Genomic DNA, 20,233 nt, shown 5'->3' with positions numbered 1-20,233 from the left:
ACATCCTCATTGGTCCAAATGTCTTCCAGTAGATGCCATGGTGGTGGTGGCTGCAACCAAAAAAGACTTGGCAGAAGAGAGCCAGACTGTCCATCCGGCCAAGAAGTAGTTGGGGGTGGTAGACAGATTCAGGGAGCATGTGTTTGATTAATCGACCTTTGCTGTAAGGTCCTTGACCTACTTAGCACACTTTATGAGGCTCCAGAGGGACCCTATCAACCAACTCTCTGAAACCTTGGAAGGAGCTGTTTCTGATGAGGTGCATGACAAGGTAGCCTCTCAAATAGCAACCCTGGAATCTATATCCAGTTCTTCCATGTGCCTCATTTCACATGCAATGGAAGGAGCGGCTAGAGTGGCAGGTGCAGGCATAGTCACGAGACGGCATGCCTGGATGTGCCTTTGCAGCCTCCTTTAAGGCTTCCTTTCTGAATGCCCACATTGAAGCCTCTTCATTGTTTGGCCCAAAGGTTAAGGATATGCTGGCAAGGTGCGAACAAGATGGTAAGACCCTGTCTACCATTGGTGTCCGACACTCCATCCCTCAACGATTCTACTCCAGAAATCAGAGGAGCGGGAAGGTGTGGCACAGAAAATCACAGGGCTCTTTCCATTATGCACGTACCGAGTTCTCCCCTAAGAGCAGAGGGGAAAACTCTAATGGAAGACTCACCTTTTATGGCAGGGGAGGTCCATGAAACCGGAGTTCCAGTGATTCTTTCTCTGGGCAACCCTACCAGCGCTCTTGAAGCGTTGTCCGACTGCTCACTTCTGGAAGCGGTCGGGGGTCATTTTTCCTTGTGCTCTACTGCCTGGCGAACCATAACAGCCAATTCCTGGGTGCAATGGATAATATCCAGAGGTTACCGCATTCCCTTCAATCTCTGTCCCACTTCACCCAGAAATTTGCCTGACGTCCCACCCAGTCAGGGGGAAGCAGCAGCACACAAAATCCGAAAGCTGCTACAAAAGAGTCATCCAAACGGTCCCCCCAGACCAGATAGGATCCGGTTCTTACTCAAGATTCTTTTTAGTGCCAAAAAAGAAAGGGGACTGGAGACTGATTCTGGATCTTAGCACACTAAATAAATTTGTAAAAACAGAGAAATTCTGGATGGTCACGGTTCAGTCTGTCCTTCCTCTTTTGGAAGAAGACGATTGGATGTGCTCTGTATGTCTTCAAGATGCGTATTACCATATAAAAGTGGACAAATGCTCAAGAAGATACCTCTGTTTCCACATAGGAGCCAGTCCCTACCAATTTTGAGCACTACCCTTTGGTCTCTCTACAGCCCCCAGAGTGTTCACCAAATGCATGGCAGTGGTTATTGCTCACCTGAGACTTCAAGGATCCCAGGCATTTCCATACCTAGACGAATGGCTCCTTACCGCCCCCACCAAGCGTCTACTGGAGGAAGCCCTTGATTACACTCTTCTCACAGCTCAATCCCTGGAAATCACTGTAAACTGGGAGAAGTCCAACACGACCCTGGCACAGTCTTTAGAATTCATTGGAATTCTGTTGGACACGAGAAATTGCAAAGCATCTCTTCTGGATCACAGACTTCAAAGAATAAGACAACAGGTTCAACCGCTAATCGTTCACCACAAATCTTCTGTTTAGTCCGTACTCCAATTCTTGGGGTCTGTGGCAGCCTCGATCACCATTGTTCCTCTGGCCAGGTTCCATATGAGACTTCTTTAGTGTCTACTTTTCACTCAGTGGTACCCTCTACAACATCCTTTGTCTTTTCAGATAATGTAACTCAGAGATGCAAGCAAGACTTGCTCTGGTGGGCGCCTCAAAATCCCTCACAATGGTCTTGCCCCTTCAGCCAAAAGCCACGTTGACCACGGACACCTCCGTGATGGGGTGAGGGGGCTATGTCAGGGAAACTGGGTCCAAGGCACCTGGTCAGAGACAGAGACTCATTTGCATATCAATGTCCTGGAACTGAGGGCGGTGCTACTAGCGTTGCAAGCATTTCACGTGATCCTTCCATCAGGGACTATTGCGATCCAATCAGACAACATGTCAGTAGTGTGGTATATCAACAAGCAAGGGGGAACCATATCTTACCCGTTATGCCGAGAGTCCTTGAGAATATGGCAATGGGTGACAGCTTCCAACCGCTTTCTAATTGCAATGCACATTCCCGGGAGCTCCAACGTGATAGCGGACAAATTGAGCAGGTGCATTCTACAACTTCATGAGTGGTTCCTCAATCCTGTGGTAGTGGCAAAAATTTTCAACCGCTGGGGCCAGCCTTGCTGCGATCTAGTCGCCTCCCCAATCAACTACAAGTGCAGCAACTACTTTGCCCTGATCCCCTGTCGGGGACAGTCACCGAGAGATGCTGTAGTCAATGCTTGGCTCTCGGGTCTGCTTTATGCTTACCCTCTTCTACGCCTCATTTCCCAATTTTTGAAGAAAGCACGGCAGTTGAAGAGCAAAGTAATCCTCATTGCACCATATTGGCTTTGATAAGTTTGGTTCCCCCTTCCTTTGGCCTCACCTGCTAGATCGACCATGGATTCTCAATCCATCCCCAAGGTCAATCTCCCATCCGCAAGGTCTGACACACCCCAGTCTAACAAACCTGAAGCTGACAGCTTGGTTTCTCCACTTCAAATGATTGCTAGGCAGGATAACCTCTCCCTGGTGCGCAATATTCTTATTGCATCTCATAAATCATCTACCAGGCTAACCTATCTCAGCAAATGGAAAATATTTACCTTATGGACATCGAACAGACAATTGGACCCCTTTTTAGCCCCAGTTTCGGTGGTATTAGATTATTTATCAAATCTCTTTCAATCTGAGGTATCAGCCTCTACTGTTCATGTTCATTTAGCTGCCATTTCTAATTTCCACATTGGCTTCCAGGACTCTTCACTCATGTCAGACAGACTCTGTAAGACTTTCTTGAAGGGTGTTTTTCACCTAAAGCCTCCCTTTAGAGAACCAGTACAACACCCTTTGAACCTGCATCTTCATGTGACTTAAAGTACCTCTCTTGGAAAACTTTGTTTCTGGTTGCTATCACATTGGCCAGACGTCTGTCAGAACTTCAAGCCTTATGCATCAAACGTCCCTACCTTATTTTCCATAAGGATAGAGTCTCACTAAGAACTAATTCCTCATTCTTACCAAAAGTGGTGTCATAGCGGTCTATCAACCAGTCTATTGACCTCCCGGTATTTTTTCCTAATCATTCTAAGAAGGGAGAGTATTGCCTGCACTCCCTAGATGTTCACAGGCAAATCCATTTTTATTTCGACAGAACAAAAATCTACCCGTAAATCAGACCAATTATTTCTGGCTTTTTCTGGACCAAGACTAGGTCATCCTGTTTCTAAAGTTACATTAGCGTCATGGTTGAGAAATTGCATTACCTTCATCTACAACAAGAACAACATCACCTTGCCTCACAAAGTGAAAGCCCATTCTACAAGGTCAATGGCAACTTCAGCAGCTTTCTATGCTAGGGTTTCCCTCAATGACATTTGCTCAGCTGCAACTTGGGCCAACCACCATACCTTTATTCTTCACTACAAATTGGATTTGGCCACCAGAGGAAGATTTTCTTTTGGTTCCATGGTACTCAGGAATGTCCTTCCATGAGGGCCGACCAGGGATATAGGTAGCTGGGGACTCTGTCCCATCGTAAGGAATGAAGGAAGATTAACAACATCAGATAAAGAAGTTATGTCTTACCATAACGTTCCATCTGTGTTGTTGATCTTCGTTCATTCATTACTCCCCACCCTCTGTCCCCCTCCAGAGGTTCCTGGTGGATTTCATATAGTCCTTCTTCCATGCTTGTAGGTCTGTTCTAAACAGAGTTAGCCTCTACTTTTGTCAATCAACTTGCAAACTCGATCTGAGGTAACGGAGCAGAGCATTGTGGGTAGGATCTTGGCTTGAGAGATTTTTGTCTGATGCGAGCTTGGTATAAGTCCGGCTCAGGTCCAAGGACGGAACCGATAACCCATCGTAATGAATGAACGAAGATCAACAACACAGATGGAATGTTATGGTAAGACATAACTTCTTTTTTCTTCAGTTACCTGTGCTTTACTTTTAGAAAGCAATAATGATGTAGATGTAGAAATTCTTCTATTCAGTCTACGGTCCATCAGTAACTGAACGCAACAGAGAAGCAATGGATTATTTTGGGGCTCCCTTAAGGAAGTGTGATGATCAGTGTTACCACACTACAACTGCTTCCAGTACTTTACTATTTGGACAGTCCTTTTAGCTTGATTAGTTAATGGTATAATTAGAACTTGAAATATTATTGGAACTCCCACGTTTCTAAAAAAATCTTGAGTTTGACATTACAGTATCAGGAATGCCATGCCTTGCAAAAAATAACTTTCAGGGAATTTATAACATTTTTGTTAGCAATAGTCAACTTCATAACTTCTGAAAACTTTGAACAGTAGTCAGCATATATTAAATACAAATTCTCTTGATACTGGTAATGGTTTATATCAGCCTTGATCCTCTTAAGCATCACATCATGACATCAGTGGCTTTCTTGTGTTATTGTTACTATTGTATACTTTTTAATATCTGTTTTATTACCTCCACTGCCTGCAGCCATCAGCTGTCACGTGACCAAATGACCCTTTCATTTTCCCATGGGTTGAGATCTGACTGACCCATTAATTTCTCTGAAGGATGAGAGCAGACTATGGGTGGCCATTATCAGAACATATGTCAGTGTTTGCTTAGCCATTTATTTTGCTGGGCCCTAACCTCTAATGTCCACAGTGGGCAAGGTATGTTTAGTTCATAATATTAGTCTCCACACCTCTTAATATCATTGGAAGTAGGCAGTTCTGGCTGCCAGTATTGGCCTCCATATTTGCTCTCTGCTCTGCATGCCTGGCTGTATATAAAACATACAGTACTTCACAGGTATTCCTCTTCCCATGGTCCAAATGTGGCTGTGTTTTCCTTGAACAGAAGTGCACCCAGTGTCTTAGCAACATATCTCACCATCTGGTATTTCAAGCCACCCAAGCAGTTAGTCAAAGTCTGGTCATGTGGATTGCAGTCATAGCTTTATCTCTTGGCACCACAGATTTGGGCTGTTGAAATTATTATTTTGGTATGAAGTGCATAGTATAAGGTTCTGTACTACTTGTTCTATATGCAGTGGCATTCCTGTTCAAATGCACACTGTGTTTTTTTTCTTTACTTGTGACTACCTGACCACTTGCAAGTTTGACTCTGTATTCTGTAAGCATTTATTTTTTCAACTGATCTGTGTACTGCTGGTTTATCAGTTTCAAACATTGATCTGATATTTAGCTTTTTTCCTATTTAAATGAAAAATAAGGCAACATTTTTTTTGGAATTGCACTTTTTTTTTACCCAGGTTCAACCTTTTATAGATACTTATTTTAACATTTTCTGTCACTGTGTGTTTTCCTCCATACATCTGTGAAACTCTTTATACTTTTCTTTTCTCACATGTATTTTCATTATAACACAACCATTAAATTTCATTTAATCTCACAGGAGGTGCTGTTTTGTTCCTGTAAGTATAAGTAGCTCCATATCAGCATTTGCATCTGTCCTTCTAGCTTATAACATACAGCCAGGTCATATTTATACAGACATTGCAATTGCAACCTTGGTGATACTTTATGCATTGACTTCTTGAAACATACTGTGTAATAGTTTAGTCATACTCATCTTAAAACTCTTTTCCTTAAATATACCAAATAAGCTTCTCAGTAGCACATATAAATGCAAGCAATTCCTTATCTGAGCATATACTTTCTGATGGTTATTAAATGCTTTCAGAAAATAAAGTAATAGTTTCTCTTATTGCAGAATTACTGCAACGGTACCATTTTTGACAGGCAATTTGCTAAGCAAATAGTTCATTTATTTCTAAACACTTTAATGCAGGTGTTCTGCTAAGTAATAAATTAAGCAGGTCAAAGCTCTATTCTTGGTATACTCGCCAGTATAGTGTCACATCTCATTATATTAGTTTATTTGATAGTATACCTAATTAAGACAATATTTGGAATACATTAGAAACAATATTATATCATGTCTAGAAACCTCATGGGTGCTTGTTTCTTCTGTGGTGGCAGTAATTGTACATCATCTCAGGGCTTTTCTTTATCTAGGCTCAGACATTCTGAAGTTAAACATGACCCATATGTCTTGCTGTTATTCAACTTGAAGCTGTTTTGCTTCAGTCTATTCAATGACTGAATCAATAATTTCTCGTGTATCTCTCTAGTCATTCTCCCATGTTAATATATTACCATTGATGTTAACACTATGTCACCTCCAGTCACACATGCTGCAGCACTCTGAAATACTTCAGGTGCTGTGAAAATACCAGTGGATGTCTAAGGAAACTATCCCTGTTGGCAGATTAAATTTACACAACTTGATCCATTCTTCATTTGTCTTAAGGTAGCCTACACATATCCTTCTTTTCCAGAGTATTTTCTGAAAAATCAAGTTAAAAAGTATAAATTAGACAAATGTAAATATTTGCTCAGCAGTAATCATTGGCATGGTCTTATTCAACTGCTTGCATTGTTTTTTCTACATCACAGACTTAAATATGTTGGTAAAGTTGGTTAAACAGAATAAATTATCTTACCACAGTTTTTACTTATGTGACCCGGTACATACATTTCCTTTTTTATATTTATATATATAACTTATGCTAAACTTAATGACAAGCTTTTCATTCTTTATTTCCTGTCTACTGTGGCATATTTATTCTCTTTTTTACAGAAGCAATTTTGTAACGGTTACTCTTGTGTTAACCGATCAGTGCGATTTAAAGTACTGCATATGGCTCTGTATACATTCATGGTTTTATTTAACCTTAGGTCTGCTTCTCTTGACAATATGCCCCTTATTTGGTCGTTATTCATGGCTCAATGGAAAGATTTCTGCCTTGCATCTTTCATTCACTGTCTACATAGAGTTTGACTGTCTTCCAACGTCTGACTAGGTTTTCTTTGGGGTATTCCATTTCCTTCCATCTCCATAAAACATGCTGGTTGATTCACTACATTGAATTATCCATATATTTTATGTTCTATTTACCCTTGCATTTATGACCCAGAGTTTATACTCACAAACAGAAGCTGTAAACCTATTCCATTATTTTCCATTCTACACCAATTCTCAGCTTCTTCTGATTTCCCCATTTGTTGACATTGCAACTGTCTTATCTGTACTCATTTTCATTCCATGTGCCTTCAGTTTTGCATTCCATTCCCCTATCCTTTGCTGATGTTCTTGCTCAGAGTCTGTCTGTAATGCCACATACCTGCATACAGCAGCTTTGGTGACCTGTCCCCTCCAACCTGTTTGTTAATGTAGTCTATCACTTGTATGAATATCAGTAGGCTCAGAGCTGAACTGTGATGCACATCCACACCCACTGGGCACTGAGTCTGAATACAGTTCATAGCTGAGAATTTCTGTGTACATAGCCTGCATTAATTAACAGTGTTTCAGTGACTTCAAACCACCACTTGACTGTTCAAACCAGCTTTTTTGAGACCTCTTCATATGCTTTTTCCAAGAACAGAAATGCCCAGTTGGACTCTCTCTTCATTTCTCACTTCTTCTCAACTATGTGTCTCACTGCAAACATCAGGTTGGTTGTGCTGAAACTTGATCTAAATCCAAACTACTCATCTCCCATCTTACTTTCTACTACTGTGCATATTCATTTATCATTCATACTCTCCAGAATTGTCATGCAGTGTGAGAGCAGTTTGATGTCTCTGTACTACCCACAGTTGTGGTTGTCCCCTCTCGTCTTGTACAATGGCATTAGTATGTTTATTTTCCAGTCATCTGTGATACAATTTACTCTGCATACTTTTATGAGTACCCTCGGGAGTCATTTATCTCGTTTTACCCAGCATCTTCATCATGTCTTCTTTAGCCTCATGAACCTGCTGCTTCCCCTTGCTTCATTTTCCTTAGTAATGTTCTTATGTCTTCTAGGATGTGCTCTTCCTCTTCTTTACTTTTAGGCTGTGTCCGGGGCAGTACAGCTTCTGTGGGGTTTTCATCATTCAGAATCTACTGAAAGTACTCCTTCCATCTGCCTTTTGGTGTCCTGTGGACTGATGAGCAGGTTGTTGCTGGCATACTTCCCTTACAAAGGCTATCTGACTGTCTTCTTTATCTTTCTGTCTTTGCCTTGTAACCTGATGGAGACTCTTTGTGCCATCTACTGAATTACTTGCCAGAAGATGGTGGAGTGCCTCTGATGCCTCTTTCTTTGCTAATGCAACTCCTCTGTTAGCGTCTTTATTAGCCAACCAGTATCCCTTAGTAGCCAAGTCCATCTTTTCTGCCTCGCACATTTTCCTGCACTCCTTTCTTTTGATGACTTCCTGGATTTCAGCATTCCACCACAATCTTTCCTTATGTTCCTTGATTCCATACCTGGCTCAGCCATACATCTGTTCTATAGTCCTCAAACATGCTGTTTTGAAATGCTGCCAGTCTTGAACTCTGCCTGTTTCCTCTTCTTTCTTAGGTGCTAGAGACTGAATAATTCCTTGAAATCTTATGTTTTCTCTACAGTTAGGTTTCAGGTCTTCAGTCTAGTCTCTGTTGACTTTAGAGCCTTCTTTGACTTGTGTTTGCAGCTGATTATGACAGCCAGTGGTTTATGCTGTAGACCAACAGTTTCACTGGGGATTACTTTGCCATCGCTAATTCTACCCGTGTGTCCCTTCCTTATTAGGAGAAAGTCTGTTCGAGTTGCTTGTTGGTCAATCTTGTATGGGATCTTGTGACTGTCCATCATGCACTGGCCACCATGAAGCCACTTGCCACACAAAAGTCTAGAATAGCCTCTCCTTCTTTATACCTGTTACCTCACCCATGTGGACCCAAGCAGTCTTCATATCTTGTTCAGTCTGTCCCAATATATGCATTCTGTTCATTAAATTTACTAGAAATAGACTGTAATAATATTGATTCAACAATATTAATAAGGAAATTATTTACAGCTTATGTTCAGGAACAACAGTTATTTCAGATTGTAAAAAACTTATCAGGGAACAGAACATACTAGACATTGTTTATGTTCCCAAGGAAACGGCTGTTCATGTCAAGTTTTGCCACCATTGATGTGCAATGATCATAGGGTTTTAAATGTTAAATTGTTGATAGATAATTCTTCCAACCTGAAATGTAAACCAGTGCACCGAAGATTAAAAACAGATTACATGGAAACAAAACAGTCACTGTGCCAAACTACATTAGAGAGTCAATTATCCGAATGTCACTTATCCGAAATGTCAGTTATCTGAATGCAGCCTTCAGTAGTTTTTGGGTAGGAAAAAAATCATAAAGTCTGAATATGTAAACATACATATTCACTTGTGCATGTTTTCTGAGTTTGTAGCGTGCTCATGTGTAAAAAATATTCTTTATTGTCCACTAGAATTCCTGAATGGTTGAAAAGTGTATTCCCTGAGTGCAGAAAAAACAAGATTTTAGAAGTTTTTTATCCAGCTCAACGTATGTTTGATTATCTGAACAGTTTGATTATCCGAACTACCCTAGGTCCCAATTAGTTCAGATAATCAACCCTCTACTGTATTCTGAGTGATATGTTCAGTGGGAAAAAACTGCAGAAGGAATCTGGCAAGTTTTTAAAGAGAAATTGTGTGAATGCAAAACAATATGTTTAACATCAGGATCTAGGCATACAACATCAGGTGGATATATTTCTGTAAGGAAAAATACTTCATTAAGGTGAGAGACAAAAATATAAGAAATAGAAAAGTGGTTGAACTATAATTTAAAAACTGAAATAAGCTGAACAAACAAATTAAATAGAGTGTTAGACATGAACACGAAAAAACTGAAGAAAATTTATATAAAGATATTGACCATAATAGGAAATATAGACACATAAGATGTGGTAGGAATAAAGACATAAAAACTGATAAACAATGCATAGATTCTAACATTTATTCTCAGGCACAGCACATTATAGATATATTTACAAAATCATCATCATATCAGTTTGGCTGCACAAAGGGGTGATAAATTGTCCTAGTATCATCCAGGTAACCTCAGATTCTTAAATAAAATTAGATTATACAGTATTGAAAAAGTAACTAAGCAAACTGGACCCAATCAAAGCACAGGGAGGATACTGAATTAGTAATGATGACCTGAGAACACTTGTTAAATTTAAGGAAAAGGGGAATAGGACAAAACCAGAGTCATAGGTCCTTCAAGGGAAATGGGAATAGGATGGCACAGTGGTGCAGCGGTTAGCATTGTTGCCTCACAACAAGAGGAACTCTAGTTCAATTCTCAGATGAAGTGCCTTCTGTGTGGAGTCTGCACATCCTCCCTCCATTCGTGTGGGTTTCCTCTGGGTGCTCTGGTTTCCTCCCACATCACAAAGACATGCGTCTGGAGCATTTCTCCCCAGGCCTTCACTGAAAGTTGACTTGTTCCAAATCAGACTTTCTTGGTAGATAAATGTTAAATAAATAAATTATACATATAGACCCATAAGTTTACTTTTATGTTGTGGAAAAATAATGGTGAAAGTTATTTTGGAATAAATTATTGTTAGAATTGGAAATGTTGGGATTTAAACCTGCATGCTCTATAACAATATCATGACAGCTAGAAATGAATACTTGGGTTGTGATGTAATTTATATAGACTTAACTTCAGCATTTGATAGGGTCTTTCTCAAAATACTGATCAATACATTAGAATAGCTAAGTATTAATGCAACCAAATAAAATGGAGATAATCTCGCCTACACCAAACTAAATAACCAAACATGTGAGGTGGTAACTATGAACACATCACAAGACAACTAATAAAACTGTAAAGTAGACAGTCAAAGTGTAGAATTTATTAAAAGTTAAACACTTTCGTCCACCTTATTGTTGTGGACTCCATTAGAATTATTTTAAAAATAAAGTCCATGCATTAAATACTTTTAATTGAACAGATCATGTGATAAAAACATCCAATGGTCTCTTCCTAATGAATTCATCTAATTAACCAAATAAAAAGGAAAATGTTTAAAATAATTTGAACAGTTGTATATTTAGCATATTGTGACTTCTGCCATACGTACTGTATGCGTATGACTGAGCGTTCCCTAAGGAAAAGAATGCTAATCTAAACAATGCCCTATACAAACATAAATTGATTTGTCAAGAGAACAAAAAATTCTATTTTTTGTGTTAAAGAGCCCCAGTTAACCCAAGGAGTGGTCCGTGGGAATTAAAGTTGGAATATAGGGAGTTACTGTAGCAAAGTAAGCCTGATGCTAGTAATTCACCAGGTTTCAATGAAGCTGTTTCAATTAATAGTCTTTTGAAGCTGCAGGCTGCTAAGTTATAACGTTTTACAGACTATTCATGTGTTTTTTTTTTAAATATTATTTAGTTCATATATGTAAATTTATTCTTTTCAATGTTTCACAAGTTTTAAAAAACTGTTCAATTTATTTTAGTTGTCTTGTGATGTGTTCATAGTTACCACCTCACATTTGTTTGGCTATTTAGGTTTTAATGTGATCTTGATAAGATGGATAGCTACATAGCTTACAAATAGAACATGGGAAATTTCGTACAGCAGTTGGGCAGGTGAAATTCTAAGTTACAGTCTGGGTGTCCCATGGGACCTTTTCTTAGTCCCATGCTTGTTTAGGTTGTATCTTTCAGATCTGTCTTTTTATCTGAGGTATTCTACAGTCTGTATGCAGATGACTTGAACATGAGTAAACTAATTACATGTCGCAAATAGGGCATGTCCGCAAAACAAGGTGAGTAAATTGACCATTTGAATATAGGGAATAATATACTGATAAATACATCAAAAAATAAGCACACGAAATTTGGAAGACATAGATTGAAAGGTGACTATTTAATACAGCACACACTGATTAAAACTGCAGATTAATTTAATGTCCTGGGTATATGAGTAGCTCCAGCTTTAAGTCTTTCTAATCAGATCAACCTGTTCGTTAATGAAAATTATAGAACTATAGAGTGTATAAAAAGCTTTATAAAGCTTTGGAAGTCAGAAATAATAAAGTAATTTTTGTCGGTTACATTAGACCCAAACTTGAGTGTGGAATAACAATATGGAAACCTTGTAAGAAAACAAGTAAGAAAATTGCAGAGAGTATAGCAGAAATATGCCAACAAATATACCAAGGGCATCCATGAATGTAAAAATTTAAGTTATTGTGAAAGACTAAAGTATCTGAACTTGTACAGTGTCTCATATAGACATTTAAGATGAGACTGTTTTCGTATATAGGTTCATAGGTTGGTACTAGACTATCAGCCCTAGGGCCTATACAAGCCTAGCCATAAGAATTCCCTGGCTATTTCTTCCCACACTATTTACTTCCCTGGACCCCTGTCTAGCAGGGCGACTGATGTGATCCCGGGTGAATTTCCTTTCTCCCATCCAATCGTCAAGTTTCCTTTTGAAGTCAGCCAAAGAGGCACTCTGCTTGACATGTATATATAGAGCATTTAGAGGCAACTATCTCTAGGAATGTTTGGGCTATCAAAAAGTTGCAGAATATCATCTAACATCCCATGTAGAACATTTTATAGAAATAAGAAGTGTACTAATTGGTTCTTTGAAACAGTAGCTGATGCATGGAATAGTCTACCAAGTTATATTAAAGCAAGCACTAGTTTAGATATTTTAAGAACAACTTGGACACTTGTTAGGGGAATAACTGTTATGATATATTGTCAGACTAGAAGGGCATTATTGCCTGTACCTCAAATATTTGTATGTATGCATTATCAACACTAGTTCATATTGTCCTGCTTTATCTAGTAGGTCCTGCAACTTCTGTCTGAATCTACCTTTGTCCTCACAATCACAACCGTGCTGAAGTACTTTGGCTGAAATTAACAACAGTGCTGTATCCTTATATTGGAATCTGATGATGATACACATGCATATATATATATATATATATATATGTATATATATATATATATATATATATAGATATATATATATATATATATATATATATATATGTATATATATATATATATATATATATATATATATATATATATACATATATATATATATATATATATATATATATGTGTGTGTGTGTGTATGTATGTGTGTGTATATATATATATATATATATATATATATATGTTTTCTATGGATATGCTTTGTATAATATATATTTATATACTGTATGTGTATGTATAGACAAATAGATACAAAAAACATGACTTATTTTTATAGATTTGTTAGAGACAACCGTTACTTCTAGACAAAATTTCTGAGTCATATTTAATTCATGTTTCAGACTAGAAACACTCATGCTTTTAAGGACAGGGATTTCTTCTATATGCTTTGACGATGTAGGCCAAGGTAAGTTCAACAGTATCATTTTTCCTTTTAATTTTTGAAGTAGTAATGCTACTAGTTCCTTACATCAGAGCATATTTTTCTTTCCATTAGGTTTCAAAACATCATTGTTCCCAGCACTGAAAGTGTTATCTGTTGCCAGATGTAATGTATCTAAAGTAAGTATGACATGTTACATGATTTGGAAACAATAGTTTTTTTTTTCTTTGGTGGTCAGAATGTTTTTCTGGTACCTGTACAGTACATAAATAGTTCAAAAGTCAAGATGAAACACTTTTACTGCTGCATTTTATTTTGTGAGTGACAGTCTGCTTCTAATCATTGAATGATGGTGTACAAAAATACAAGATCATCACCCATTGCATCAATTTTTTGAAATCTCATCTAACTGCTGAAAAGCTGAGTCCTGAACCTTGACATTCTGAAGTACTGAAAATATGAAACTGAAACACACGATTGTTGACCTCACATAGACATCAGCTTAAAGAAATAATTTAATGACTTTTATGTAAATAAATTGTTTTAAAGGGATTGGCAAGACTCCTTCCATCTGCTACACCTTTTTTACTTTAATATTCCTATGCTGAGGTTGTGCAGCCTTAAAGATGAATGCAGCATTAGGATTATATATGATTCATAATATAGTGCACTCATTTCTAAAGCTGGGTAACTGAGTGAGAATCTTAAAATAAAAGGGGTCTGAGGTGTATAGGAAGGATTTCCCTCTCCCAAACCTCTGGACTTGGATATATTTACTGCCTACATGTCAGTTTTCTGCTGTACTTAGCATTTAAGGCTGCTGAGATTCTGGGATAAGTAGTTGAGCCACAGTTTTTGATCCAATAATCAAGTCTTGTTTTGGCTGTGTTATCCTTGCATATCTTACAGCCAACACTGTGTACTGCCTGCCCGAGTACTGGATTGCACTCTCTTGCTGTTGCAGAGTGTAGCATTTTTGTATTAGATTTTGCAGTGGCCTGACAGATTTATACCTCATTGACTGCTGACTAGTCACTAAGACACTTTTTCTTTCCCTTTCCTGTGTTTTGATAAGATATTCTAAGATATATATATATATATATATATATATATATATATATATGTGTGTGTGTGTGTGTGTGTATTTAAATATATATATATATATATATATATATATATATATATGTGTGTGTGTATATTTAAATATATATATATATATATATATATATATATATATATATATACACACACATACACACGCGTGCGCGCACACACAAAAACCTTCCCCAGCTATCAGGCTACCCAACAACCCAGCAAGTGGCTCCCTTAACAACAATATTTACACAGAGCGCACCAACCCTTTCCTCCCTGAAACCAACGTGGATTTTGTATCCCCGGACAGGGCAGCAACCACAACCTAGAACCGTACTCCCAGGGGCAGCTCCACAAGATGAGGGAGGGGCAGCGGAAGGAACCGGAGTTAACTCCAGCCAGAAATGCTTTAGCCACCACCTCCACTCCCCCTGCAGATCTTCTGATGGGCAGTGACTGCTACATTTTTAATGCGACTGCTAGGACCTTCTCATCCAGCTACTTCAACATCCTCTGGAAAGGCTTCTCCTTTATTCCGGTCCAAAGAGTGGACCTGCCTAATGTTTTGCTTGACATGAGGCTCTACATCCACAAACTCAACTTAAAATACATGCTGAATGATGTCAGTAATGAACCAGTTGTGTTTAATTCAACTAAAACTACCCAGTACCCTCTACACTTTTCTAAAGATTTGCAACAAAGTTCTCCGGGAACTTATCTCTAATAGAAATCAAGAGAAATGGTTCAGCTTAACCAATCTTGAAGCTGCAGCCCTTAAGGAACTTAGCAGTGACAGATCGATTCACATCATGAAAGCGGAGAAAGGTACAGGAATTGTTATCATGGACCAAAGGAGATATGTTACTACCTTAGAGTCTGTTTTAATTAGTAACGGATTTTACAAGAATGTGACTTTACCATATTTTAACAACAAGTTTGGTCTTATTGATCAAATGTTACTTGGTTTGCTGAATGCAAATAAGATCACCACTGATGAGTTTCATTTTATGTCAGTCCAAAACCCTAATTTAGGCAAATTCTTCACCATACCGAAGATCCACAAGGACCAGCATGATCCTGCCCTTTAGACACATAGTCTCCAATAGGAAAACCAAATGGAGAATATCTCCCATTTCATTGATGTGGTCCTTAACCCGATAGTACAATCGACACCCTTCAACGTATGGGACTCCTGGGCTTTTCTTAAATTGTTCCACCACCAGGTCTCTCCAGAAGACTGACTCTTAGTCACTTTAGGGATAGAGTCTCTTTACAAAAGCATCCCCTACGCTGAGGGCCTAGGCCTCACCAGAGAGTGTCTAGCCAGATTCTGTGATTTCACCCTCCAAAAAACCATCACCATTTGCAAACTCATTGCCGTTGTTTTAAACAATTTCTACCACTTCAGTGGCAAGATCTCCCAACAAAAATACGGCATGGCTATGGGTGCTAAAATGGCCCCTGCCTTTGCCAATGCTGTACTCAGCACCTGGGAGACCAATAACCTAGTACAACTTCCAGGATTTAAAATGGCTAAACTTTATCGCAGTTATATAGATGATATGTTTTTCATCTGGCAGGGCAACAAGTCTGATCTCAGTGCCTTTATACAAGACATCTGGAACAGCATTGAGATCCTGTTCTTCACCATCTCTAATATGGAAACCAAAATACAGTTTCTTGATGTGGAAATAACCCTTGACACCGAGAAGCTGTGCTTCCATTCTAGTATCTTTAGAAAAAAAAAACTTACAGGAACAATTATTTAGAATACTGCAGTCAGCACCCCTTACTCATGAAGGCTAATGCTATTAAGGGACAGGGACAGAAATACTTCTAAGAAAATAAAAAAAAATGTTATATTGTTGTTGACTTGGCAAGGGAATTGCAAGGGTAAGATAAGCCCAGCATACTAACAGTCTACTTTCATGGACTTCACAGACAGAACAGGTTAAGCTAAGTAGAAGTTACATTTTTAGTATACATGAACCATCGTCTCAGATCCAGGCCAATAATTTGCTCTCCACTGACCACTTAGTTATGACAAAGGTGTTTGACACCTTACCACATGACAGGATTGTTAAAAAGCTAGCATTCTTAAACTATGATCCCTGTGTGGTAAGATGGATTGCCAATTGACTCAAGGGCAGACCGCATGTTTTCAGGATTTGTGATGCCTCAGTCAAGGAGAAGGTAATCAGTGCATTCATCAAGGTTCTGTACTAGGCTGCCTCCTTTTTGGCATTCATTTTTTTGTCTAAACTCCGGTAGCAATGATTTCTGTCTGACTAATTTCACTGATGATTGTAAGTTGGATGTGGTTATTAAATTAACTAGTGTTACTGTTAAAGTACAAATGGAGTTAAAACATGTTTAACTCTTGGTGCACCGAAAAACTAGACACTGAGAAATGCAATACTGTCTCCTTCAGAAAACAACAACTTCTTACTACATACTGTATCATTGACCACCTACTCTCCAGTGAGTCTGTGTATAGGTTTCATAGATTCATAGGTAAGTACTAGGCTGTTAATCCACGGGGATTCCTAACAGTGCATTCCGAAGAAGTTTTTAGCCCTTGTAATTTAAGTGAGAACAGCCCAGAGCCAGACAGACATTTACATGTTACCCCTATCCATAAGGGACAAATGTGCCAAGCAAGGGTGAACTTATGGTTTCCGTCCATTCCACCCACATTATATTGAATAGAGTAAGAGATGACTTTTGCTTTATGTGGAGAAGAATACAATTCCAGAGAAGTGGTGCAAAATCTGTGATTCATATCTATCCCTCCGACATGTTCTATTTATGGTGCAGAAGTGATTTAAGATCTCTTCATCAGGTGTTTATGCCACCATTGAACTTGTGGATGTGCTGTAGGTCTGAAAGAATGGGGTTGGTTGATGCTGTGTGAGTGAGGCACACATTGACCCTCAGTAGCTTGTAAGAGATCAAGAAGACAGGCATAGTTTGAGATGGCGGTGTAGTTTTTAGGATTTAGGCATATATTTTTTACATTTATGTAAATGTAATCAAACTGCACTAACAAATTCACATTTATAAACATTATGAGTCATATATATTGCTATATAGCATATAACCTAAGTAACATTACATGGTTTCAGAGCTACCTCAAGGATCATAAACAAGCAGTGAAATGGTCCAATGAACTCTCACCCTTTCTCCACAACCCTACTGGAGTCCCTCAAGTCACCATCCTTGGACTCCTACTCTTCAACATTTGCACAAACAGCCTTCACTCTGCCTCTCACCCTGGAATCCTCATTCAGTATGCTGATGATTCAACCATAATCTGTACCGCTCACTCACTACCAGAACTACTTTCAAAAACTCAGCAGTCTTTTACAGCATTTGAATCCTGGCTAAGACATGCCCAACTCTTTCTTAATCCAAAGAAGACTAAACTTGTACTCTTTCACCCCAAAAACATCTCCCCTGTCACTGATCATTTCAACATCCTTGTATCTGACAACACTGTCATAGAAATAGTGCAGGAAACCAAACTTCTAGGAGTTGTCATTGACAATAAACTTTCATTCGACCCCCATATACAGCAAAATATAAAGAAAACTCATCAAAAATTGGGACTGTTATATAGAAACACACATTTCTTTACTGCAGCAACCAAAACTACCCTTGCAAAATCGTTTTTACTTCCCTCCCTTTTTTACAGCACCCCTATCCTAACTTAAAATTCTACCCTTTGCAAGATGGAACAGTGCTACAACAAAGTTGCAAAGTTTGCCACAAACTCTAATAAACACTTTCTTCCCTACCTAGTTCCTTTTTTTTTTTTTTTTTTTTTTTTATTTTTTTTTTTTTTTTTTTTTTTTTTTTTTTTTTTTTTTTTTTTTTTTTTTTTTTTTTTTTTTTTTTTTTTTTTTTTTTTTTTTTTTTTTCCCCCCCCCCCCCCCCCCCCCCCCCCCCCCCCCCCCCCCCCCCCCCCCCCCCCCCCCCCCCCCCCCGGAGCTGGTTAAGTGTAAAAGGGGAATAAAAATTTAATGCACGGGCATAAAAAATCATGCAAAGAACTGTTCAAATACGGCATGGCTACTCTCTTCACCTGGGAGACCAATAACCTAGTACAACTTCCAGGATTTAAAATGGCTAAACTTTATCGCAGTTATATAGATGATATGTTTTCATCTGGCAGGGCAACAAGTCTGATCTCAGTGCCTTTATACAAGACATCTGGAACAGCATTGAGATCCTGTTCTTCACCATCTCTAATATGGAAACCAAAATACAGTTTCTTGATGTGGAAATAACCCTTGACACCGAGAAGCTGTGCTTCCATTCTAGTATCTTTAGAAAAAAAAAACTTACAGGAACAATTATTTAGAATACTGCAGTCAGCACCCCTTACTCATGAAGGCTAATGCTATTAAGGGACAGGGACAGAAATACTTCTAAGAAAATAAAAAAAAATGTTATATTGTTGTTGACTTGGCAAGGGAATTGCAAGGGTAAGATAAGCCCAGCATACTAACAGTCTACTTTCATGGACTTCACAGACAGAACAGGTTAAGCTAAGTAGAAGTTACATTTTTAGTATACATGAACCATCGTCTCAGATCCAGGCCAATAATTTGCTCTCCACTGACCACTTAGTTATGACAAAGGTGTTTGACACCTTACCACATGACAGGATTGTTAAAAAGCTAGCATTCTTAAACTATGATCCCTGTGTGGTAAGATGGATTGCCAATTGACTCAAGGGCAGACCGCATGTTTTCAGGATTTGTGATGCCTCAGTCAAGGAGAAGGTAATCAGTGCATTCATCAAGGTTCTGTACTAGGCTGCCTCCTTTTTGGCATTCATTTTTGTCTAAACTCCGGTAGCAATGATTTCTGTCTGACTAATTTCACTGATGATTGTAAGTTGGATGTGGTTATTAAATTAACTAGTGTTACTGTTAAAGTACAAATGGAGTTAAAACATGTTTAACTCTTGGTGCACCGAAAAACTAGACACTGAGAAATGCAATACTGTCTCCTTCAGAAAACAACAACTTCTTACTACATACTGTATCATTGACCACCTACTCTCCAGTGAGTCTGTGTATAGGTTTCATAGATTCATAGGTAAGTACTAGGCTGTTAATCCACGGGGATTCCTAACAGTGCATTCCGAAGAAGTTTTTAGCCCTTGTAATTTAAGTGAGAACAGCCCAGAGCCAGACAGACATTTACATGTTACCCCTATCCATAAGGGACAAATGTGCCAAGCAAGGGTGAACTTATGGTTTCCGTCCATTCCACCCACATTATATTGAATAGAGTAAGAGATGACTTTTGCTTTATGTGGAGAAGAATACAATTCCAGAGAAGTGGTGCAAAATCTGTGATTCATATCTATCCCTCCGACATGTTCTATTTATGGTGCAGAAGTGATTTAAGATCTCTTCATCAGGTGTTTATGCCACCATTGAACTTGTGGATGTGCTGTAGGTCTGAAAGAATGGGGTTGGTTGATGCTGTGTGAGTGAGGCACACATTGACCCTCAGTAGCTTGTAAGAGATCAAGAAGACAGGCATAGTTTGAGATGGCCGGTGTAGTTTTTAGGATTTAGGCATTTTTTTTTTACATTTATGTAAATGTAATCAAACTGCACTAACAAATTCACATTTATAAACATTATGAGTCATATATATTGCTATATAGCATATAACCTAAGTAACATTACATGGTTTCAGAGCTACCTCAAG

General features: G+C 38.5%; 1 protein-coding gene across 3 annotated transcripts in view; it reads left to right on the top strand.

Annotated features, from left to right (window-relative positions):
* Window positions 1-20,233, top strand: part of TBCE (tubulin folding cofactor E) — a 1,152,174-nt gene that overhangs the window by 632,586 nt on the left and 499,355 nt on the right. For all 3 annotated transcript variants that reach the window (XM_044075916.1, XM_044075896.1, XM_044075906.1), the window contains exons 10-11: window positions 13,371-13,435; window positions 13,526-13,590. In XM_044075916.1, coding sequence (XP_043931851.1) covers window positions 13,371-13,435; window positions 13,526-13,590 — 130 coding nt within the window. The remainder of the gene's footprint in view (window positions 1-13,370; window positions 13,436-13,525; window positions 13,591-20,233) is intronic.

This window comes from Protopterus annectens, chromosome 1.part1, assembly GCF_019279795.1.
Source record: "Protopterus annectens isolate FY-2018-M chromosome 1.part1, PAN1.0, whole genome shotgun sequence".
Classification (NCBI taxonomy): Eukaryota; Metazoa; Chordata; order Ceratodontiformes; family Protopteridae; genus Protopterus; species Protopterus annectens.
The sequence above is the reverse complement of the archived record's forward strand: the minus strand, read 5'-3'. Positions and strand labels throughout refer to the sequence as shown.